This window comes from Mustela nivalis (genome assembly GCF_964662115.1).
Source record: "Mustela nivalis genome assembly, chromosome: 3".
Taxonomy (NCBI): Eukaryota; Metazoa; Chordata; class Mammalia; order Carnivora; family Mustelidae; genus Mustela; species Mustela nivalis.
Genome location: NC_139022.1, coordinates 96621054 through 96646102, shown reverse-complemented (window position 1 = coordinate 96646102; position 25049 = coordinate 96621054). Strand labels below are relative to the sequence as shown.

The 25049-nt window shown below is 38.7% G+C and overlaps 2 protein-coding genes across 4 annotated transcripts in view; one reads left to right on the top strand and one right to left on the bottom strand.

The window, feature by feature from the left end:
* MTREX (Mtr4 exosome RNA helicase) overlaps positions 1-15249 on the top strand; it is a 100563-nt gene extending 85314 nt beyond the window's left edge. The window contains exons 24-27 of the mRNA XM_082725988.1: positions 4095-4151; positions 5322-5484; positions 13505-13609; positions 14956-15249. Coding sequence (XP_082582114.1) covers positions 4095-4151; positions 5322-5484; positions 13505-13609; positions 14956-15008 — 378 coding nt within the window. The 3' untranslated portion in view covers positions 15009-15249. The remainder of the gene's footprint in view (positions 1-4094; positions 4152-5321; positions 5485-13504; positions 13610-14955) is intronic.
* Positions 15186-25049, bottom strand: part of PLPP1 (phospholipid phosphatase 1) — a 94479-nt gene continuing 84615 nt past the window's right edge. For 2 of the 3 annotated variants that reach the window (XM_082726009.1, XM_082726010.1), the window contains exons 5-6: positions 16077-16253; positions 15186-15599 (exon numbers count right to left, since the gene is read on the bottom strand). In XM_082726009.1, the coding sequence (XP_082582135.1) occupies positions 15471-15599; positions 16077-16253 (306 nt within the window). In that variant the 3' untranslated portion in view covers positions 15186-15470. Of the gene's footprint in view, positions 15600-16076; positions 16254-21280; positions 24849-25049 lie in introns of those variants that run through there. The other variant, XR_014310401.1, reaches the window with a different exon arrangement.

Below are 25049 nucleotides of genomic sequence, written 5' to 3'. Positions count from 1 at the left end.
GGGGGTAGTGAGGTTAAATTATTATCTCTCCTCCCAGTAATGGAGAATAACTATGAAGAAGCTGATTTTCTTTGTTTGTTTTGTTTTTTTGTTTTGTTTTGTTTTTTTTAACAAAGTAAAAAATGTATTTTTTGAGTATGCTTGACACACAGTATTGCATTAGTTTTCGTATACAACATAGTGATTTTACAAGTTTATATATATATGCTACACTCACCATAAGTGTAGTTACTATCTAGCAGCATACAAGACCATTATAATAGCATTGACTGTATTTTTATGCTGTACTCTTTATTCCTGTGATTTATTTATTTCATAACTAGAAGCCTGTATCTCCTTTCCCAGTTCTTTCGGAGGACTTTTTGCCAATGAGCACAGTGGTTACATGGTTGTCAGAGAAAACTTATTATTGCTCATATACTGTTTCAAATTATATGAATCTGTTATTTTTTTTTTATTTTTTATTTTTTATAAACATATATTTTTATCCCCAGTGGTACAGGTCTGTGAATCACCAGGTTTACACACTTCACAGCACTCACCTTAGCACATACCCTCCCCAGTGTCCATAACCCCACCCCCTTCTCCTAACCCCCCTCCCGCCAGCAGCCCTGTTTGTTTTGTGAGATTACGAGTCACTTACGGTTTGTCAGCAACTGATCTTCTGAGTGGCTGAAGTCTTAGTTGTCATAGGTAAGGTTTGAGGGTAGTGGCTATGGATTCTCATTGCTGGTTTTGCAGTAGTTTTTTCATTGAGTAGTTAGTTTGCTTTTAGCAACTCTTAAAAATCAGAAAATGGGGGCATCTGGGTGGCTCAGTGGGTTAAGCCTCTGCCTTTGAGTCAGGTCATGATCTCAGAGTCCTGGGATTAAGCCCTGCATCAAGCTCTGTGCTCAGTGGGGAGCCTACTTGCCCCCCTCTCTCTCTGCCTGCCTCTCTGCCTATTTGTGATCTCTTTCTTTCTCTGCCAAATAAATAAATAAAATCTTTAAAAATATCAGAAAATGAAGTGCTTGGTGGCCCACCACAAAAACACTAATCTTTTACTTTATTCCAAAAACCAGTGTGATTTGTTTAAAAAGTAAAATGCATGTTTTACATTTCGAACTTTATTCATTGTGGATGAAGTAGACAAAATAAGAAGACAAAGACATTTGCCCCCTACAAATAATTTAATACTAATTTCTAAATTTTTATCTTTTACCACGTACACTTAGTTTAACTTTCATATGAATTGTGTGTAAGACAAACTTTTTTCAGCTCTGCCATTGATCTGTTTGTTAACTATTACCTTATTTATGAAGCAGGTTGAATACATTACTTGTTGAAATAAGTAGGACCTTTTCTCTCCACTCCCTGATTACTGATTAGAATTCATTGCTAGAGTAGCAATGATAAGAAAGAGGACAATAATCCCGAAACAATTGACACTCCTCTGAGAATGCTAGCTCTGCACCTGTGAAGTAATTTGCGTATGAGGAATTCATTACTTCACAAAGTACTATGTTTGGCTGTTGTTTTTCTTAGGTTCAAAATGTGTATTACATTAATTTCTGGAATAATTTTTTTTTTTTTTTCTAAAGATTTTATTTATTTATTTGACAGAGAGAAATCACAAGTATATGGAGAGGCAGGCAGAGAGAGAGGAAGGGAAGCAGTCTCCCTGCTGAGCAGAGAGCCCGATGCGGGACTCGATCCCAAGACCCTGAGATCATGACCTGAGCCGAAGGCAGTGGCTTAACCCACTGAGCCACCCAGGTGCCCCTGGAATAATTTTTAAGAGTATCTATCAGGGGGCACCTGGGTGGCTCAGTGGGTTGAAGCCTCTGCCTTCGGCTTAGGTCATGATCCCAGGGTTCTGGGATCGAGCCCCACATTGGGCTCTCTGCTCAGTGGGGAGTCTGCTTCCTCCTCTCTCTCTTTGCCTGCCTCTCTGCCTACTTGTGATCTGTCTGTCAAATAAATAAATAAAAATCTTAAAAAAAAAAAAAAAAAAGAATATCTATCAGATTCTGTTTGAAAAGACCTAAGTTTAAAGATGATTTGGAGATTGGTGTTCTGCTTCCTATGTCAGACTTTGTTTTATAGCTAATTTCTTGGATTTGTTGTTCTGTTTAGTTTTTAATGTAGCAGTATAAAAGTCCTGTTTTGGGGCACCTGAATGGCTCAGTGGGTTAAAGCCTCTGCCTTCAGCTCAGGTCGTGATCCCGGGGTCCTGGGATTGAGCCCCACATTGGGCTCTCTGCTCAGCAGGGAGCCTGCTTCCTCTGCTCTCTCTCATCTGCCTCTCTGCCTACTTGTGATCTCTGTCAAATAAATAAAATCTTAAAAAATAATAATAAAAATTTAAAAAGTCCTGTTTTCTGAGACCTAGTATGTACTTCCTAAAAGGAGTTGGACTTAACCAAACCATTATTCTGAAATTTGTGGGCAAGATGTTGCTATATGTGGTTAATTAAGATTTGTTCAGTGAAACCACACTGTGTTATATGTAGTGTCATCAGTTCTTGTGGTGGTGCCTTTCAACATCAAGATGGAAAATTACACTACAAGTCATATGGAATTTTGTTGATACTTTTAGAAGAATGTTTTCTAGCCACATGGAAAGGTTAAACTTAATAGTAAAGTACTTGTTATAAATATGAAGACGTCTGCTTAATATACTAATTTCTTTTTCAAAATGAGTTCTTTCTAAAACTGTGCCCCTGCCTTTTTTATATCATTAAAAGTAATTTAAAGATTAAATACGATCTTTAGAATATAAATATCATGTAACTACCAATATTTATTAAAAATCTACTGTGTGTACTGCCCAGATCTAGGCACTAGAGATACAGCAGGAATTTTTGCTTTCCTTATAATCATATGCTAGTAGATGAAGTAAACAATAAAGAAGTAAAGTATGCACAGATTATGTCAAATGGTGATGAGGGTTTTGGAGGAAAGTGAAGCAGAGGAGGCCGATTGAAAACACTGGGATAGGGTTACTATTTTAAGTAAGTGATTAGTAAAGCCCTCACCAAGGGAGTGAAATTTGAATTGAGACTTTAAAGGAGAGATGAAGGAACAAATTGTATACACACCTGGTGAGAGAGCATTGGTAAAAAAAATTTATTTTTGTCAGGACCAGTGTCTTCTACTTACATCAACCAGAGAGGAAGTGGTCAGTAACTGTTGACCATGGATGGACAGAATATCAAAGATGTTAAGTAGTCTTGAGTTCATAAACTGAATTGTTGAGTTCATGGTGACCATTTTGATTTTTCATCATTCATCATGGTTTTTCTTCTTTTTTTTTTTAAATTGGACAGGTATAATACAGAGCCTAGGTCATTATTATGTAATATACATAAAACATGCACAGCAAAACCAGTTCTGTATAAATACTGATGCTTAAAATAAAGGTGTAACTGTTGCAACTAACCTGTAATAGCTTTTTAAGAGAATTTACCTGTTTAAATCCTGTCTCTCACACACATATATAACATTTTTGTAATAATTTTGTTTTTGTGTAAAGCTACTTTTGTCAGCCTTTGTTCATAAATAACTGTCTTTAATCACAACAGAATAGAGTTTTGAGCATCTCACCTTTTCTTTCTCTTTGACAGGGTAGGAAGCCAACACACAGTATCCAAGCCACTTGTCCAAGTTCATTTGCCTAGTTAGTAATACCTGGGTAAAATAAAAATTGAGAACACGACTTTTAATGTTCTTTATCCCCAATTTTTGGTTTCCACAGAATTAGAGTTGCCTAGGAGCCAAAACTGTGATAAAATAGTCTATAATGGTTTTGATGTAACTAAACTACTTTGGGTGTTTATTGTATTTGCTCTTACTCCATTCCATTTGTGGTTAAAGAAAATAGCTCGTATATTGTAAATTTAGCAGTGTAATATTTTCCTCTGAGGTATAATAATAATATAATTTAGGATGAAAGGAGTGGTAATTTTCCTTACATCAGCTAAGGTCATCAGAAACTCTAAATGTTAATAACTAAGGTCTTATTATTTGATATTAATAGATAATATGAAAACTATTTTTGTTACAATAGAAAACATTTTAAACTTGGGTTTTTACATCCTTTTCTTTTGTAGTCTAGTGAGATGCCCAAATTAACGGAACAGTTAGCAGGGCCACTTCGTCAGATGCAGGTATGAGTATGTTGAACTTCATGCTTTATGAATAATATATGTAAAATGAGCATTTTTGACAGTCTAATCCTAGTATTTATCATTCCACAGAGACTACTTCCTTCAAGGTTAAGTATGTTACTTGGTGTTAGTCTTGTCATTTAATGCTATGTTGGTAACATCATTTGTGATTTTTACTTTAATAATTAAATATTCTCCCCCACCAGTGTAATAAATTATATTGAGTTATTGTGAGTGTAGATTTAACACTGTAGTGTAGATCGGTGATATCAATAACTCAGTCCTGCATTGTTTTCCTTGGTATTAAGAATGACATCTTAATGGACTAGGATTAGTTTGCTTAAGGTTTTGTATGTTCTTCCATTGTATTTTACAAGAAAAATTTAAAACATGTTTTCTCCTAAGAAATTAATTATCCCTGGGTCTTTAAAGGCCCAGTAGCTTATAGTAATGAATTTGTATGTTCTATGATTTTCTTAGGATGAACTGATTTTATCTACCTTTAACACTAGACTGAAAGAGAGGGAAATATGAACTATATGACACTGTAAGAGAGGGAAATGAATCATAAAAGGAGCCTCTTCAGTGGAACATTTTATATCCCTTATTACTAAGAATTTTAAACTTCTAGAACCAGGGAAGTTTGTATAGGACTAGGCAGTTTTGACCTTTTATATTACCAAGGAAAATAGAATGAATCTAAATATCTCAGTGTGGCGGGGAAGGGGGAGATTAAGATTTATATTTTTTAAAGCATTATTAGGGAAAAGCATTACTTTTCCGTAGGGATTTGTATCTTTTTCAGTCTGTTTGTTATTGATGTCTTTGAGGGTTTTTTTGGTTGCTGTTAATGAAAGACTTAGAGATTAGTTAAATGCTACTCTTAAATGACTTTAATGAAGAGTTTCTTTAAAAAAAAAGTTTTAACTGGGTGAAAATCATGCTCTTGATAAATTTTTCTTAATTCATTGTAATGAGGAAACATTACAATTGGGTCACTTAGCAGTGGAAAAGGCACTGTAACTACTTAGAAGTACAGTGTATCCAAACTGGGCGTAAGAATCTAGAAGAAAAAGGAGTCTTGTGGAATTCTGGCTCTGGAAACCTAAAGAAAAAAAGTTCGCAAGTACTTTAAGGAAGAAATTTTAAGTAAATCTTTTATCTTCAAAGGAATGTGCTAAAAGGATTGCAAAAGTTTCAGCAGAAGCCAAACTGGAAATTGATGAGGAAACTTACCTAAGCTCATTCAAACCTCACTTAATGGATGTAGTATATACCTGGGCAACTGGAGCTACATTTGCCCATATCTGCAAAATGACAGATGTCTTTGAAGGTATGTTTAAATTCTGTATAGATACATTCCTTTCTTTCTTTCTTTCTTTCTTTCTTTCTTTCTTTCTTTCTTTCTTTCTTTAAGATTTTATTTATTTATTTGGCAGAGAGAGAAAGAGACAGCAAGAGCAGGAACACAAGCAGGGAGAGAAGGAGAGGGAGAAGCAGGCCTTCTGCCGAGTAGTGAGCCTGATGTAGGGCTCAATCCCAGGACCCTGAGATCATGACCTGAGCCAAAGGCAGATGCTTAATGATTGACCCACCCACGTGCCCCCGTACATTCCTTTTTGATAAAAGAAATATACTCAGGATGGCATTTCTTTAACTAAATAAAAATAATACATTATTTTTAATTTTTGGTAGTAAATGGAATGGTAATGACTTCACAGATGATCTAGTAAGTCAAGTCTGTGTGAATTTTTTTTTAATCTCTTGTCAGTAGTCTAAAGGCTTATTATATTAATTCCACTAAAAGCAGAGCTGAAAATGCTGTCCATCATTGCATTTCTAATAATAGACTTGACCTCAGTGAGACGCTGTGCTTCAGCATGAATCAGATTAATGAGCAGTCTTTTTAAATAAAGTCATTAAAAGACTGAAGAATAATTGTTACTCAACTGAACAGAAATTTTAAGAAGAAAAAATAAAGGCAGAGAGAATGTAAGAAATAATAATATTTATTATAAGAAGTGAAAAAAAGAGTATCTACGGGAGACCATTTTAGAAATATTTTACTCATTTCAAAAAGATTGGTTTATATAGAGAATCATGATAGTGAATGATATTTATCAAATTAGATATTTACATTGAACTTTTTTTAAAAATGAAAGTAAATGAGCTTGGACTTCAGAGAGATAAGAGATTATTATAAAATATTTAAAATGCTATTGTTTGTAGCTCTATTTTTTTTTTTTTTAAGATATTTATTTATTTATTTGACAGACAGAAATCACAAGTAGGCACAGAGGCAGGCAGAGAGAGAAGAGAAAGCAGGCTTCCCGCTAAGCAGAGAGCCCGATGCGGGGCTCGGATCTCAGGACTCTGGGATCATGACCTGAGCCAAAGGCAGAGGCTTTAACCCACTGAGCTACCCAGACGCCCCTGTTTGTAGCTCTATTTTAAGAAAAATTGTATTTTTCACACTTGTTATATATACTTTTTAACTGGTATTACTAAAGACTGATCGTTTACTGAGTTTATGAATCACAAACTATGATGACCTGTGATGCATAGGTCAAACATCTCTGCAACAGAATATTAAAATTTTCTACTTTGAGCCTTTACTCTGCTGAACTTCATGGGTTTTAAGGTTTAAAATGTTAAAGTTTTTAATAGTATATATATTTTTTATTATGGTATCTGAAATTTATTTCTAATCCTCCATTAAATGATCATTTCGTAATGTGGTTCTAAATCTTTTTCCAAGTATTCTCTTACTGAGACCATCATCATTTATTAAAGTGACTGCTGTGTGCCAGGCATTGTGCTAAGCGCTTTACATAATTTATATCTAATCAACAAAATGGCAACTCAGGGTAGACACTTTACTTGGCACAAGAAAGCTGAGTTTTTTAAGAAGTAAATAATTTGCCCAAGGTAATAGAGGTGTGGTATGTGATGGCACTATGATTTAAACCCCAGCCTCTGATTACAAGTCACATGGTAGTTAATAAGTTCATCTAAGCACCATAATGCCTTATCCTTGAATTTTGGATCACCTAGAGACTTCTTACATCCTGACCTAGATTGTACCATCTCCATCCACTGACAGTTTGTGCTTGTAGGAATGGTAAGGAGGTCTGTAGTAGTTCACAGTGGAATGCAATAGCTGAGGATATCAGAAGAGGGAAGCATGACACTTGACCTTGCTTGTGAACACTGCTTCATACACAGGAACCGAGGTCCATATACGACCGCTTATGTGGTGTGAAGGTGTAAATGCAGTCATACAGCACCCACCACTCACCACTCTTCAGTCTGGCATCTTTTTGGAACATAAGGCTGAAACTGACTGTTCTATGCTGAAATAATTTTAAGATTTGTTAGTAGCTCATATTTATAGAATATCTACTTCTCTGAGAAGTCAGACACATGACATAAAAGTAGTTCATAACAGAGAGTAGTTCCTTTTGTTTGTTTGAAGAAAAATCAAGGGGCAACAGACCTGCACATACAGGGTGCCCTATAAAATTATCCTTGTGGACTGTTTTTTCTGTTCTTTGTACTTAAAAGGAAGAGTTGTCACAGTATAGGAAGACAGATCAGAAACTGCTAAAATTGATAAGAGTTGGCAGTTTTCCAGAGCCTACTGGCATTCCTGAAATCCATTTTGCCCCCTTTCAATTCCTTAGGGTTATTTCTGCATCACAGTTTGTGTGAGGAATCAAAGTTTTAAAATCTGAGGAATTCCATTTGTAATTATAACTTGAAGTTTGCTCTAACTCAGTATAATCTTCATGTTTTTCTGGTCTGGGTGTCATTGTATCAGCTATACTTTTTCTTTCTAAAATTGGGATGGACTATATATTAACTCTTAGGAATAAAACAGCATAATTAAACAGCAAAAGAAAAAACAGAACCTTGATTTACTTAGGAGAGTATTTTCTTTTTCTAGCATAATGTGTGCCTCCCCTTTTTATCGTGCTGTTACTTAGTTCTTCCATTTCAGAATACTGTTCTCTCCTCATCTTGTTATTGTACATGCTTTATATAATTGGAAAAATACTATAATCAAAGCTCTAGCCCATGGTACATTGTGTCTTTACTTTGATGGGCAGAAAATGATTGCACTGAAAGTTTAAAATGCCCTTCACTCGAACCGTATTTGTTTGCAGTTAGATTCTTAATTTTTTTATATGAAAATTTAACTTATATGAAAAATTTCCTTTATATGACATTTCAAGTCATGAGCCTCGGAAGTAGTAGTCTTAAGTATTTTTCAAACATTAATTGGCACAAATTAACATTGTAATGATGAATACTGTGTGTTTGAGGGGATGCCTAATACAAGAGAAGAACTTATACTGTGACTCAGTTGAGGACTTTTCAAGACTTCATACAAATTATTATTTCCTCTATTATCACCCTGGAAAAAATGGTAAGAATGTAGTTATTTCTTATTTCTGTTAAACCAAACTAGGGTTTCAGTCTACTGATCTATGTAGTAGATCCATGGAAGCATTCAGTGGCCATTAAATTTTATTTCTGTCTGAACAACAACAGTATTATAGTCTTCACTACACATGAAAGAGTTGCTCTTCTACTCCTTCACCACAGGAGTTCTCCTGATGATGTGTGCTCTCACTTGAAACTGTTCACCATGTAGTGCATTCCGACACTGTCCTTCCATTTACACTCTTTTTAAAAATGCCTTTCAGCTGGCATAGTTGTATCCTTCCCTAGGTCAGGGGACATCAGTGTCATTATGGAGTTGCCAGTTGATTTGTTCTTAGAAATACTTCTGCTAATAATAATAGAGTGACCATTTATTAACATGTATCATTTCTGTTTTACTTCTGGCAAAATTTTAGTACTAAATTACTTAGAAATTAGTACTTGATACTTACACATCTGATGAATAACGACTGAGACCCTAGTGGGAATCAGGACTGGTGCTGTACTTGGTGCATTTTGAGTAGCGTTCTCTACTCTCCAGAAGGGGTTTAGCCTAAGCTGGGATCTTGTTCTTAGTATTTGCAGAAAAATATATTTGTGATCCTGACCTCAAATTCATTAAAACCGCCTAGATAGAAATATTAAATCAGATTCAGGACATGAACTACGGGGGACCACTTTGTGGAATCCCAGAAAGCTAGAGATGGAAACACTATTCAGAGAAAGGTGTTGCTTTCTATCCTCAATGAGAATAATACTGTTCTGTTCAAGAACCTGATGAATCTGATGATTGCATGTGTGCGCAAATGTCCGTTAGTGGATGAATAAATTCTGGTATATCAGTGTAATGTAGTATTCAGCTATAAAAAGGAATGAAATACTGATTATTGCTAAAATGTGGGTAAAATTGAACACAGTAAAATTCTAAGTTTTTTAAAAAAAAAAAAGAGGCAACCTGTTGTATAATTCCACTTATAAGAACTGTCCGCAGAGACAAAGTAAACTAATGGTTGTGGGCCAGGGGCTAGAATAGGAAGTGAAATTGAATTCTGACTAATCACTGCCCCCCCCTTTTTTTTAATTGTGACAGAACTTACATAATCTAAAATCCACCATTTTAAATGTCCAATTCAGTGTCACTGATCATTTTCACCTCAAGTTTACATTACCATTCTGGAAGAACTCATATTAAGCATAAAGTCATCCTTCTGATTATACTATTCAGTGGTTTTTATTGTATTCAGAGTTTCATGATCTAATTTTAGAATATTTTTATCACTCACAAAGAAGTCACTCCTAGCTTAGTAATACAGCCCCTCACATAGTAAATGGCACAGAATGAAATGTAATTCCTGGTCTGTCCACTTCCAGAGATAATGGACATGAAGTGTTAAGTATCTGCAGCAGCTCTGCCCCCAGCTTCATAGGTTGTCACTTGTGCATCATAGGAAAGGGAGAAAGCATTAGGTCTGTCTTCTTTATCTAGAAACTCGTGTACCTCTGTCCTTTACCTTATTCTTTCTTCTTTGGAAGATGGACCCTTCCGCCCTTGCTCTGAATTTCAGGGCCTTGCTTCACTCTTTTCTCCACCTTCCTCAATCTTGCCATTAATAATAGGCTTATAGTTTTCATCCACACCTTTTTCAGCTACAAACATAATCAGGTGGTTAAGAGCAAGAGCACAATCCTGGCCATAAATCCTACTCACTCAGTTAAATGATCTTGGGCAACTTACTAAACTGTGCCTCAGTTTCTTTGGCTATAAAATGAGTGTAATAGCTCCTTCCTCATAGTGTGAGGCTAACATGACATATAAAGAGCCTTTAGCACAGTGTCTGGCACATAGCATTCAATAAATGGGGGCTGCTGCTGTCAGTTTGTCTTGGCAGGTATTTTGTTGTCATCACCCTTAATCCCTCCTTCCTTTTACAGCAGGGGCTCAGGACTAGTTGAGAACAGACCACCTTTAGTTCCTTACCCCCCCCACCCCATTTCCATCTTGATCCATGGTAATGTGTTATCTCAGTTTGTTGAAATTACTACGAGATTCGCCTCTCGGCCTTTTGGCTAAGATCAGGTGAAATTACTACACCAGTGACTTTAATTGCCAAATTTAGAAAACAAGACTCCTTTATTTGAATCGTACTTGCCAATTTTTACTGCTTACTATTTTTGGAACCTCATTAATGTAAATTCTCTGTCACTACCTGGCAATGAAGATTTTTATGCAAGTGAAAAGCTTTAGCATAAGGCCTAAAAACTTTAAAAAAATTTGGGGGACCTCGCTGGGTCAGTGGGGCAAGCGGCTCTTGATTCCATCTCAGGTCATGATCTCACAGTCCTGGGATAGAGCTCCACGTCAGGTTCCGTGCTCAGTAGAAAGTCTGCTTGAGGATTCTTTCTGTCTCCCTTTGCTGTCCTCCCCGCAACCACTACTTGCACTTGCGTGCTCTCAAACTTTAAAAACTTAAAAATATAATTTTTCTTACTTTAAATATATAAATTAGAATTTATAAGGTAATATACATATATTATAGAAAATTTAGAAAATATAGATATTTCTGTGAGGCACTATGATATTGGTAAATGCCTGGGCTCTAGAATCTTTGGTCTGGATTCAAATCCTGCCTCCATCATTTACTCCTGGCTCTGACCTTGGTCAGGTTCTGTATGCAACTTCTCCTCCTCCTTTTCCCTCTCTGTAAATGAGGATGGAGACAGTACTTGGTCCAATTGTAAACGTCAAATGAGAAGTTTTACATGAGATAATGTATCAGAAAATCCACCACAAAATAAGTGCTCAGAAAGTGTTGGATATCACCCTTTTTTCCTTTCTTTGATGCCTAAGTGTAACTAGGAACATTGGTAACTTTACTCTCTAGTAATACAAGAAAGTCCTGAGGGTTATTATAAGCTGTGTATATATGCGATTGGTTGGATTTTACAGAATTTGTCTCTGTTCTGATTGCCATTTTGCTGTTGACTCTTACAAAGTCCCTTGCTAGGTTACTAAATAACTTTAACAGAGTTGTGTAGTAGAAATAGGCTATATTTTAAGGCTGGAGTTTTTTCCTAGAATTCACGAACTTTTTAATGAGAACAAGACCAAAGAAAAAGAAGAAAAAAAAGTCCAATGGGCTTGGAATATTTTGGCTGACGGCCTGTATCATGACATTTTACATCCTTCAGAGTTTTGCCAATGTCAGAGAATTTGTACATTATCTCAAGTGACAAATTCAGAGTTAGGTAGAGGATACTCTCTGTATTATTATAGTATTGACAGTATTCGTATTGCTCTGGGGCGCCTGGGTGGCTCAGTGGGTTAGGGCCTCTGCCTTTGTCTCAGGTCATGATCCCAGGGTCCTGGGATCAAGCCCCACATCAGGCTCTCTGCTCAGCGGGGAGCCTGCTTCCTCCTCTCTGCCTGCCTCTCTGCCTACTTGTGATCTCTGTCAAATAAATAAATAATAATTAAAAAATCTTTAAATAGTATTGAACTGAATCTAAAGTAGGCAAACATCCTATAGGTAGCAGATGGCAGGGTATTATCCCCATTTGTCTTTTAAGGTATCCTGTGTGCTGGTCGTCTTCATTATCAGTGTCATCCCCCAAACCTCCCAGAATATGAAAGTAACATCACTATGTTTTCATTGCTCTGGCTCAGTGGTGGGTACAGCAACGAGGAACGTTGTCCTTAGGGGTGCAGGCCCTTCTTCTGCAGTATTATCTTTGGCTCTTGGAATTATCCCACAGGAAAGAGAAGGTGCTTTACATGTGCGTGGGCACCTGCTGCTGGATTATGCGGATTCACTTGGGCAAATGGCTTTTATTTTATCTTCATCTAAGCTCAAATTACATCTTCCTTCCTGAGTTAACTCTCCCCAGTTTCCCCTCAAGCACTGGGCACAGTGGAAGAGAACATGGAGGGCATTAAGAGAAAATCAACTGTGCACAGTGTATTATAGGAACTTGATAAATGTTGATGGATCAGTTCAGTGTTAAAAGGAGTTAATAATGGTAAGGACTTAAACTAGAGGAGTTCATACCTCGCATATCAGACTGATATTCTTCTAATATACTTCACACATTAAAAATAAAGTCTCAAGACTTTTAAATTTAAGCAGGTAGCTCTCTGAGAAAGGATCCCAGGCCCCTTGCTTGCTTAAGTGTGGTAGAAGTCAAATGATGTTTAGCTCAAGTGTGGTAGAAGTTAAATTATGTTTACAGCTTCAGCTTTGATAAAAACACTGATCTCAGGGAGTCAGATCCAGTGGGAATAGACTCTTTTCCTTTGTGCTCCCTTGAGGATACACGATATGAAGAAAGCACTGGTAAAAATCTAAGGTCAAGAAGAATGAATGATTGCAGCTTTAAAATGACAAACCTGATCCTGCTGTTCGTCCCCTGCTTAAAAATCTCCAGTTGCATTCTCTTCACCAGATGGTATCCAGATACCTCAGTAGGCCGCCCTCAGGGTCCTTGAGTAGCTGCACTTTTGTTGTACTTCCCTGCATTGGCCCAGTGGTCATCTTTTGTTGCTGTCTGACAAAGACCTCCTCATGCTTACAGACCTAGGTTATAGGTTATCTTGGTGTCCTTAATCCAAAGTTGCTCTCCCCCTGCTCCCAGGGCATTTTGTGAACTTACAAGAGCAAATGTCAGTACATTATAATAAATTGGGACTCTTTACCATTAGCTAGGGATGGGAAATTAAACTTTCTGGTTTTGTATCTCTCCCAGTGCCTTGATCAGGCAGCCAGTCAGGTCTTCGACCTCATTTATTGGATGGGAAGTCCCTCAAAGTACTATTAGTTAATCATCCCATGTTCTCCTACCTTGCCTCTAACAAAAGTTCTACTGTTCTGGTTATTTTCATTTTACAAGTGATTTGTTTCCTTTCTCTACAGGCAGCATAATTCGTTGTATGAGGCGCCTGGAAGAACTGCTTCGACAGATGTGTCAAGCAGCAAAAGCCATTGGAAACACTGAGCTGGAAAACAAATTTGCAGAAGGTCAGTATCCAGTCTGTGGCCCTTTTCTAATCATTAAGCAAATCTTTTGAGACCTGAGTTCTTGGCCATAACATAGGAAGACGTTTTCAGATGTTCTTCACTGGAATGCCATGGAGGGCGATCTAGGTTTTTTTGTTTTGTTTTGTAGTAGTATTTAAATAACATTTTAGAATGTCTCTCTGGGAAAAAGTTTCAAGATTTTTTATATAATCATTTATAAATATTTATTGTGTGCTATGTGCAGCATGGTTTTAAGCACCAGGGGAATACAGCAGTGAACAAAAAACACAAATTCCTGCCTTCATGGAGCTTACATTCTAGTGTGAGGAGACAAAAAATAAGTCAACAGTTAAACTATTTCAGGTGGTGCTAAGTCTATAGTAAGAAAGGAAGAAACAATAGGAATTGAGAGATAGAGGAGATGGACTAGGGCCTCCACTCAGAAGGTGGTATTGAGGCCCTTCATGTATGCCTGATAGATGTAAGCAAGAGCAAGAGACCAATGTGGCTAGAGCAGAGTGAGGAGTAGAATAGTAGAAAGGAGAAAAGAGATGATCATGTTACCCCTCAGCCCCTGGCTTTTTTGTGAAATGATTGGAGGTTTGACCACAGGAGTGATGTGCTCTGGCAGTTCTTGCTGTTGCATTGTAGGGAGGTCTGCAGATTAGCACGGTGGAAGCAGGAAGACCAGGTAAACCCAGATGGCCAGTCTAAGGTGGTAGTAACTAGAGGCAGGCAGGGGGCCGGAGGGAGTATATAACCTGATTACAGTTTGTTCCGTCTGAATATTTGCCAAGAAAAAGGGCTGTGAGTTAATACATTAAAGAATAGCAGCCAGCACCTTGTCGTTCTGAGTTAGTTGCTCATATAGTCACAATCCCTAATGATTTCTGCTAACCAGTGTCCTCAGAGGTGTGCAACAACTGGGTACTGTTTCCATACGGTTGATGGGGCAGGCCTATTTAATCAGCCAGAGTTTAGTTATGTAAATTTATTAAATAATAAATTTTGTCCTGCCTTAGTTCAGAAAGAATCTCACATGGTAAGTGAAAATAAAGTGTCTCCTGAAATAGGCTGAAAACTCATGCTTTGGGGTCAGCTAACTGCCTTCGACAGTTTAGTCCTTTCTTTAGTGAGTCTTTGTGCATAGACACGCGCACGCGCACACACACACACACACCGAATCTAGGGTCACAAGAGTAGGAATCTGGTTTCTAAGTTACCCTGCTCTCCTCTTAGACCAACAAGGCTTTGTGTCATCAGGATTGTTGTATTAAAACCCCACCAGAGGGGAATTACAATCTTTGTGATCTTGGAGGTTTAAACTGTCTTTTCTTTTCTCTTAGGAATCACCAAAATCAAGAGAGATATTGTGTTTGCTGCCAGCCTCTACTTATAAAGAATTAGCTAAACGAATGTGGGATTTTAAATTTTTCACCACCTGATTACAGTTGACTACAAATGCTTACAGAAATGTTGATTTGATTCTCCCATTTCAAGGCAGTTGTACTCAGACATTTTAATATGTATTATACTTCAATCAGGCATCATCCGAAGAAAGCATATTACATACACATTTGTACATAAGCATTACATTTTTTTTAATAAAAAATGTACAGGTGGGCATTGTTTTAGTGAAAGGCTTGATTTTTTTTTTTTTTTTAATGAACTTAGAGCTATTAGAGAACCACTGTGTTAAATGTAACTATATACACACAGGTAAAGTGGGCATCCAAGAGGTATAGCAGCAGCAGTCCCTTAAAGGCTTGTACACCATGAAGAAAACTCATCCTCTTGTCTTCTGGTTGCAATCATTTTCCTTTAGAAAGCGGGCCAGCTTCACCTGGGCACTCTGCTACCTTCAAGGTTGGTGACTGTTCCTAAAGTGATTCCCTGTCGTTGGTGTTTCATGCAGAGTTGTGTGGGAGTCCTCCTCTTTCCTTTCTTTAAAAGAATTTCTGTTCTTGAAGAAATCAGCTACATACACTGCCTACAGAAAACAAGTTATACTTAAATTACATCATTAAATACTTTTGTCCCATTCTCAGTTTAAAAACCATATACACAGTTGCAACAGGCAGTTGGCAGAAATTAAACCCTATCACAAAGAAGGGGTACCCAAAAAAGGGGGGGACTAACAGAGTTAGAAAAAGATGCTATTAAATTGAGAGTTGCTTAGTTAGGTCTTGAGTAAATAGATTTACTCTGTTAGCACTTAGGTTATTCTGCAATCCATACCAAAACAAAACTAAACACTATAGCAGTAGCCTTTTACAAAAGTACGTACAGTTAAGATTTTTGTAACTTTTGGAAAGAGCAACATAGTAACATCGAGTGATTACCCAGTAAAAATTACTGAGCCACATTATCTGCCTTTGGATTGTTTTCTCCCTGGGACAGGATTTCTACTTAACTCCTCCCCGTGTTTATCAGTATCAAGCTGTAGGCTGCTGCCCTATATACTTACAACTAATATTGCAACCAGGGCTCCTTGAATGAGTCCAGTCAGTACATCGCTCCAGTGGTGTTTGTAGTCCGAAACTCGAGAGAGGCCCACATAAATGGACACAGCAACAAGACCAAATTGCAGTGTGGGGCGTAAGAGTCTTGCCCAGTCTCCCTTCATCCTGGCTTGAAGGTAAAGCTAATAAAGAAGATAGGAATAAAGAGAAGAGCTCAACATACCAACTTTATACATTTTAAGTATCACCACACCCCGAAAGGGTTGGTGTTTTACATGAACAAGTCATTATATATTAATAACCATCACTATTAATAACCATTAACTAATCAGAGTATAAGTTATATATAGAACAGGACTTTAGGCATTCTTATGTTCATCAACACCTGCAACTTAATCCTTTTAAATAAGGCAAACAAAAAGGGATTGCCCCAGAAACTTGTCTTTAGAACAGTTCATTACTTTCCCTATCTAGATGACTATTCAAATTGTAAACATGGCAAGGGGTGTCCATGTTCAGGACTTCCAAGGATTTCAAGGGCAGCTTCTCCTCTTGCATCTGTTGTAATTCTGATTCACAGCCAAGTGTTATCCTTAGTTCCAAGTCTTGGGACAAACTGCTAGCATTCTGAACACAGGGTGTCTACCCTGGGCCCAGCTGCTATGTTTTCCACCCAATCTATCTAGAGATTGAGTTTGTTTAATTGATTCAATTTACTCAAGAGTTCTGCTCACCTCGGGTTATTTTAAAGGGCAGTGGAAACTACATAATCTGTATTTTAAGTAAATCTAATACTCTGCCTAAATAATACAGATTCTAGTTGAGCTCTGACCCAGCAGTGAATTAGTCTTTGATTAGCACCTGTGCTCTGTAATCTTTTAAGTTCCATGACTTTTCCCTGTACTCATCAGGGACTTGAGAATTTCCCCTTTTCTGTGTCAGCCTGCCTTTGACTTGGGTGCATCTCTAAAGACTGTGATGCAGAAGGGTTTGGATAGTTTTCCTGTCATTTCCTTTCAGCAAATCTGGTCTCTTTTTAAAAAACAAAACAAAAAAATTTTTTGCCTTATTTCTATCTAATAAGAATATGGTTTTAAAATAGATTTTAAAACTTCTGTTTGGTAATTTATGACTCATAACAATTAAATGGATTCCAACAATTTATGAATGGTTATGCCCATAGATACTGCCTACTTGAAATAGATATACAGATCCATTCCCAGTTCTTTGTGCACTGCTGTGAGCAAATAGTTCTCAGCAGCTGGCAAAAACTCAGAGATTGTCTAATTTTATCAAGTGTTTTACAGTAGAAACATCTAATTGTAAAAGAGCATACCAGTTGTTCAATTGAATTGCACTTGTTAGCTGGTTAAAGTGCTCCTGACTTTCTGCAGAGCCTCTCCTTTCCCTCTTTGTTGTTGAAACGATAAAAATGTAAACAGTAAGAGGCTTGTCTCAAGATTCTGAAGTTGGGGAGATAGTTGGTTCTGGCTGAAGAAAAGTTTGCATCTGGAACTGAAGCCAGTTAGGTAACACAACCATGCCAGTTAACATTCCCCTGACTAGATTCTATCTTCATTGGAAATGTTTTATTCTTTTAAAAAGAATAGTACTTGGACTGGGGCTGAAGCCAAGTTTTGGATGTCACTCCCCAAAAGTTCAGCTGTCCCTCTTTTGCTTATTTAGCTGCCTGTTCATATATCTGTTAAAGGCATGGGTTCTTCAGACCATAAAATTATATACCTATGAATTATAAATACTTAATATGTCTCTGTTAAGGACATAGCACGAAAGAAACAATACTAACGATAAAATGGATTTACACGTAGTCCTAGTTTGTGCTTCCAACTCAAAGAAAACTCAGGACTTTGAAGGTCCTTCCTCACTTGGGCTTCTAAAATCCTTCTGACAGTATTTTCCTTCCAGAGACCCTCACTTTAACTCTAGGTAGCTTGCCCCCAAATTCCTCTAACATCCCTGTGAAAAGAATTAGCATTCACTTATGGACTAGTACCTAAGCTTCCATGTACTTTAGGTGAAACCCTCACCCCTCTAAATAGCTAGTTTCTCCTTACACATCTACCCAAGTATAGATGTTAGCCTCTTCTCTCGCTACCCGGAGATGATTTCACCCTGAGGGGGTACTAGGAATCCCCCCATTGTGGTTTTACCCCTAACCTTACCCTGCCCTCCAGGCTCTGACTCTTCTGATGACTAATGGCCATGGTGTGTATACAGGCTGTGGTCACAAAACAGTTCTCAGCTCTAGGTGACAGACTAACTGGGTGTGCTTCCTGTTTTCCTGCTGTTTCCTTGAGTCCAAGATACTCAGTGTAGCTCTGGGAAGACCCGGTATCACGACAGCCCTGTTTGTCACTGTGAAGAATCCTCCATTTCAACCGATGCCACGGACCTAAGCACACTGAGTTTCCTGGACCTTGGACCACTTGAGTTCCACAGCGGACACGCCCACAACTCCAGATGTGGATAACTTTCCTCCCATGCTGCCAGCCAAAGTCTTTTCCTCCATCAGCAGCTTCAACAGAGCAGACAGTGTTGTCTTTCTGGTGGCTCTGCGTTAAGCCTTTCTCAGGTTCTGCAGTGCAGATCTTTTAATACCTCACCCTCTGGAGGCACTAGAGATTTGACTTCCTCTACCACTCATTTAACTCCTTCCCCCAAATCATTACCTCTTGCCTGTTCTCTCCTTTTCCATTCTTTCATTTTATGGATTATCACTTTTTATTTTATTCCTTCCTTTAAGAGGAAAGAGGAAAGACAGTATATGTACCTTTAAAAAACAAGACTCTATTGAGGGAAGTCTATGTTCATAACTGTCTCAGAACAACAGTGTTGGAAGCTCTCACCACTGCTCTACTAGAACTACATATAGGGACAGAACTCCTGCTTTAATGCTGAAGCTTATAATAAAAAGGCTCTGTAAGTCCCTGCCTTTAAAACTCCACTCCCCCCACCTTCCCCACTCCCTACACATGCATTTGCTAATCACTTATGCACTGAGCACATCCATGTAAGGAAGTCCATTGCTTCTCTTTTTTTTTTTTTTTTAAAGATTTATTTATTTGACAGAGAGAAATCACAAGTAGACAGAGAGGCAGCCAGAGAGAGAGAGAGGGAAGCAGGCTCCCTGCTGAGCAGAGAGCCCGATGCGGGACTCGACCCCAGGACCCTGAGATCATGACCCGAGCCGAAGGCAGCGGCTTAATCCACTGAGCCACCCAGGCGCCCCCATTGCTTCTCTCTTAAAGCTCAGAAGAGCTAAGTAAGGAATTCTACACCCAGTGTTTGTATGGTTCGGAATAGACTCAGTGGCAGTGTCAACGACTTACAAATTCCCCTCCTGGAGGAACTGTTCTTCCAGACACAGTTGGAGGGGGAGCCCCATCCGGACCACACTGCTCTGCCTTCTCTTTACAGAGGGCACTGAAGATGACCTATGACAGGCCTGATCCAGAGATCTGCTGGGCTGTATTCTCCCTCTGGAATTTGCAGAAGGATGAACGAGTTTTCTTTTTCAGAATGTATAGAAAGAGCGCCTACAGGGTACAGGATAGGCTACCTGCAAACTAAACTTACAAGGAAGCAAAAGCTATGGTTAGACAAGGACAGCGAGCCATGACGAGAGATCAAAGAATGGAGCAGAGTGGCAGCCACACCAAAAAGCCAGGTGGCCAGTGAGACAGGCAGACCAAGTCCAGTTCCTGGTGGTGTGCTAGTTGTAGTCCATCTGTGTCTTTAAACTGTTTTGGGGACGCCTGAGTGGGTCAAGTCAGTTAAGTGTCTGGCCCTTGATTTTGGCTCAGGTCATAATTTCAGGGTCCTATAATCAAGCCCCACATGGGACTCCTCCTCCCTCTACCCCCCCCCCCCCCGCTCATAAGCATGCGCATGCTCTCACTCTCTCTCTCTCAAATAAATAAATCTTAAAACACAATTTTTTCTCTGGGAGATGAGTCAGTTGCTTATAACCCAAAGATAAAGTGCCAACTACTAGCTACCTCTGTTTAATCGGAATCCCATTTTTGTTCTTAATTTGGATTTCTGTGACTTGAATGGTGAGTTTTACTTTTTAAAAAGGTAAGTTTCAATTGGGAAGGAAAATAGTATTTATACACCAGTGTTCAAACTGTGAGAAAAACTTGAAAAACATAATCCCATTAAATGTCTACTGAACAAGAGCATTCTGGTAGTGGGCATGGGATTTACTTCATGACTTCTTTCTACGTACAGTACAAGGTGTGCACCGCCACCCTACCCTACGCCAGAAGTGGTTCATCTACCCATCTCTATCACTCTCTCAGGGCCATTTTAAGATTCTTTTCTGAGCATGCTTCAGTTTGGCCTCAACTGACCTGCCCCATGGGGATTTTGGTCCACTGGTGGACAGAGTACTGCCAAGTGAGAAATTCTAATCTCTGGATCCCTCCTGATCCTAATATCCAACCTTCTGGTGAAAGAAACAACAAAGCAGAAAGTTCCCAACTACAAATAAGAGAAAGGGTGGAAAAGGCAGAACAGAAGCAATAATGTGCAGCTGGTCACTGAGGTACTCCCAGAGGCAAAACGAACAGTCAAGTTTGTGAAAGGAACTGAGCCTACCACTAATGTCATCCCTTCTGTCACAAGAAAAGTCAAGAGGCATGTGGGGTTCTAGGAGGCACAAACAGAATAAAATTAGCAGGAAAAACAAAGAACCATCATATACTTTACTAACCTTCACACTGCTCTGCCCACTTCTTCATCTATTAGAGAGGCAGGATAGACACCTACCACAGAAGAACTTGGAGAGCAAATTAACCACCTCCAGGCCTCACCATAGTGAGGCCTATCTCGATTTCTCCATCTCCAGCAGGGGAACCATTATCTTCGTGACCAGACGGTGCATCAGAGCAAGAGCTCAGGGCAAATCAGATACAACCAGTGACTGCACATAGCCCAGATTTAGAAAGCAAAAAATAGTTTGGTAATTAGCCTTGGGGATAATCCACCAATATCCTCCAGGAATGTCCTCACTAAAACCAGGCATCACTACTGATGTTTGTGAAAAGGAAAGTTCCAGATTTAGTTTTTCCTTCCAACAAAAGCAAACTGAGCAAGGGTAGGCTCTTAGCCACTTTAAAAAAAAAAAAAAAAAAAAGTCTAGTCTCTTAGCAAAGTAAAACCTATTGAAAATAAGTTACTACATCCGGTATTTTTTAAAGAAATAAAAGCTGCTTAGCTGAGATTAGTAGAGACTCATAAAGGCAATTTCTTACTCCTTAAGAAAACAAGGACAGAAAGAATCGATTTGCTCAAAATAACCAGATATTCAAAGGCAGAGGGGATTGTAGGAAGACACTCCATGCAGGCAGCAGATGGTTCCCTGACAAGTGCAGAGAGGCCTTCCTGCTCACCTGGAGAGAATCCAGCACTGAATCTGTGTGAATAAAGCCTCATGATAGCTTTGTAGGGCACATGAAGACCTCGTCAAAACAAACCGTGGACTTTTCAATGCATGGGGTCACATTGAAAAAAAAATGCAAAAGTATACTTTTTTTTGTAAAAAAAAAAAAAATTATATACACACACACAACACACACACACAGCTTTTTTTAAATGAGGAAATTCAATGTCTATTGACACTACTTAGGTATCCTTTCATTATCTTACTATCACCAAAAAAGACTCAAGCCTATTTTGCCTAAAATTTCTGGAAAAAAAAAAAAAAAAAAACTAGCTTCCAATAAAGGGTCTAACTTCTCACTTTTAAAACCTGGTTGCTGACCAAAATACTTTATGAGGCTGGTTTATTTTTGCCTTTCCTTGATCCTCTAACACTTAACTACAAAACGCTGTTGTCTCACAGAGTTTCTTAATAATCTATTCTTAAAATGAGAGGTTTTTTTTTTTAATTTTTCCATTTTAATTAGAGTCAGGGGGGATCAGCTTGCAAGCTAAGAATGGTTTTCACATTTTAAAGGACTATTTAAAAAAAAAAAAAGAATACACAATGGAGACTGCATTGTGGACTACAAAGTTTATGACCTAACCTTTTACCAAAATCATCATCATCTGCCAACTTCTGAGCTAGAGCAACAGTAGCGTGTTCAACACAAAGAACTGTTTCTTACTCTGCTTATTTTGAAAACAGCTTCTAGGACTCAGCCAGGCAATATATTGTTCCACCTCCACTTAAAGACCGATCTGGCCAGAATACCCTAAGGGTGACCTCTGTTAAACAGTCTTTACTCTAGACTTCAATTTCACCATCTTTAGGATTCAGAGTTCCTAAACTTAGATGTAGAATTCCATGTTACATTTAGACAAGATTCATGTAGTTCCTGGGCTCTGTTCACTTGTGCAATGCCTGGCATTAATTCACTTTGGAAACCATCTCATGAAATACTCACCAATCGTAGATACTACATGGTAAGTGCGGGTAAGAGGTGGTACAAATCTAGAGAGAAGTGGGTGGTATCAAAGAGCACTACCAGACGGGGGTGGGGGGCAAGACCCAGACACCAAGGTGCCTGGGGCCCCACTGTAGAAATTAATCCAAGAATTTCCTAACACGATGAGAAACACAATCTGAGATTTCAGGCTTCATAGTACAGTGCTGGGAAACATGTTTCAGTTTATTCCTTCAGTATATTCCAACACAACCTATATATAGAGAGATCTATCTATATATATACTGCAAAAAGAATAGTCTTGTAACATGGTTCCTTTCCTGGACAGTGAAGTAAATTTGGATTCTTTGGCAGTTGGCCAAGTTCAGTGGGCATCACTAAGAACTTGAACTAGGTATGTGCAAAGAAGCCCTATCGTATGCTCCTGCCAGCCTAGGTGCTCTTCATGGGTGCTCTACCACTGTTAAGTTCAGGGCTGGGCTGCCCGCCAGAGGAAAACAATGGTCAGGATATTTTCTTTAAGAGACTTTTTAAAGTTAATTTCTGGGTGTCAGGAATTCTGGGCAGAAGTTTTGGCTATCAAAAACTGTCCTCAGAATTTGAATGACTGTACATCTCCACCCAAATCTGGGACTGACCCACGATGCCAAGATGCCTCGGGAAACAAGATGAGTCACTACCTAAGGAACTGGCAGAGGATATGGGAGTGGTTAAATGTTGCATATAAATGCAAAAGCTGGAAAGCAGGGAGACATCTGTGTTCAGGGGCTGAAATAAAAGCTGGGGCCTACATCCACATCAAGTAAATATTTCCACTGCTTAAGAGTCACTGAAATGCAGTGCATGGTTGCTCTGGCCAACTTTCCTCTCCATAAAGGCCTTGGTCTATGACAAATCTCTTTATCTGAACTTTCCATTTTAATTTTACCTCTAAGAGCTCATACTGACCCGGTTACCAACCTACAGTTAAGGTCATTTTACCTCTGCTTAGATCTTTAACTTACCTCCTCATACACTCCTGGGTGTCCACACAACAGGCTTACCACTGAGGCCCTCTATATATTAATTTCATGTTCTATACGGTAGTTTCATATTTTACCAAAAAGCCCTTAAAGTTTATAATTGTATGTACAGATATTTTGAGAAGGGGTAAAGGAGTAAACATGAACAGTAGACTACGGGATATGGAATATGATACATCTGAGAATATATTCTTTACAATTAAAAAAAACAGTTGGGGGTGCCTGGGTGGCTCAGTCAGTTAAGCCTCTGCCTTCAGCTCAGATTATGTTCCCAGAGTCCTGGGAATGAGCCCCACCATCAGACTGCCTGCTTCTCCCTCCCCCTGCTGCTTCCCCCACTTCTCTGCTGCTCCCCCTGCTTGTGTTCTCTCTCTCTGTGTCAAATCAATAAATAAAATCTTTAGGGCGGGGGGACAGTTGCTAAAAGTCATCACCTGACCTTTACAGTAACTGGGCTAGGATTCAGATCAAGCACTCTATCAGCAAAGCAAGGGAACCCTATGACCACTAGAGAGCTGACAGACCTCAACAGCCTCCCAAGGCTCCTATTTCCCCTACTAAAAGGGTGGCAACCATCCCTCTTCTACTTCATGAGGATTATCAGAAAGAGTCAACAAAGTAGTTTAAATGCAAATCATTAATATCAACATTAGTCTTAATGTTGACTCTAACGGACTTAAGGACTCTCTCTCCTTAAGGATTTAAAGACTTAAAGGACTCTCTCCTTAAGGACTTAAAGATACACACAGGTGAGGGAGCAAAACACAGAAGTGGCACTGACAAGGTCTGGCTGAGGGCATATAAAACATGTTCAAACACTGAAAAGCCATCAGTGTTGTCAAAGACTTCGGGTTTGGGGAAGATTTCTCAGGATACTAATGGCTCTAGCCTTCATCTCCTCCAGACTCCATGCCCTATTTAAGAGGAAAAATATACGGTGGCTCCCTTTAGAAAGAATGCTAACTTTTCCTAATGGGATATATGAACAGAGCATATTGGAATAGTATTTCTTGTTTCTCCACTTAAATAACCACATTCCCCATGGCACACTTTCAGAAACGTTTGGGTGTGTATTTTAAAATGGAAGCCCCCAATTCTGTTAATTGGTACCCTGTTGCTTCCTTGCAAAATTAAATTAACCTAAGACAAAAGACTGACATTTCCAGTAATGGTGAAGAAGCCAAAAATTAGCTCAGTTGTAATGGTTTTGAAATCATGGGTTTGCATTTTATACAGCACACACATCTGTAATTTTTACATTCTTTAGACTTTTCAAATTTGGTTTTTCAAATGAAAGCAGGATTCTGGTAAAAATTGATTTTAAAAATCTCCAAGTGAGGGGCGCCTGGGTGGCTCAGTGGGTTAAGCCGCTGCCTTCGGCTCAGGTCATGATCTCAGGGTCCTGGGATCGAGTCCCGCATCGGGCTCTCTGCTCAGCGGGGAGCCTGCTTCCCTCTCTCTCTCTGCCTGCCTCTCCATCTACTTGTGATTTCTCTCTGTCAAATAAATAAATAAAAATCTTTAAAAAAAAAAAATTCTCCAAGTG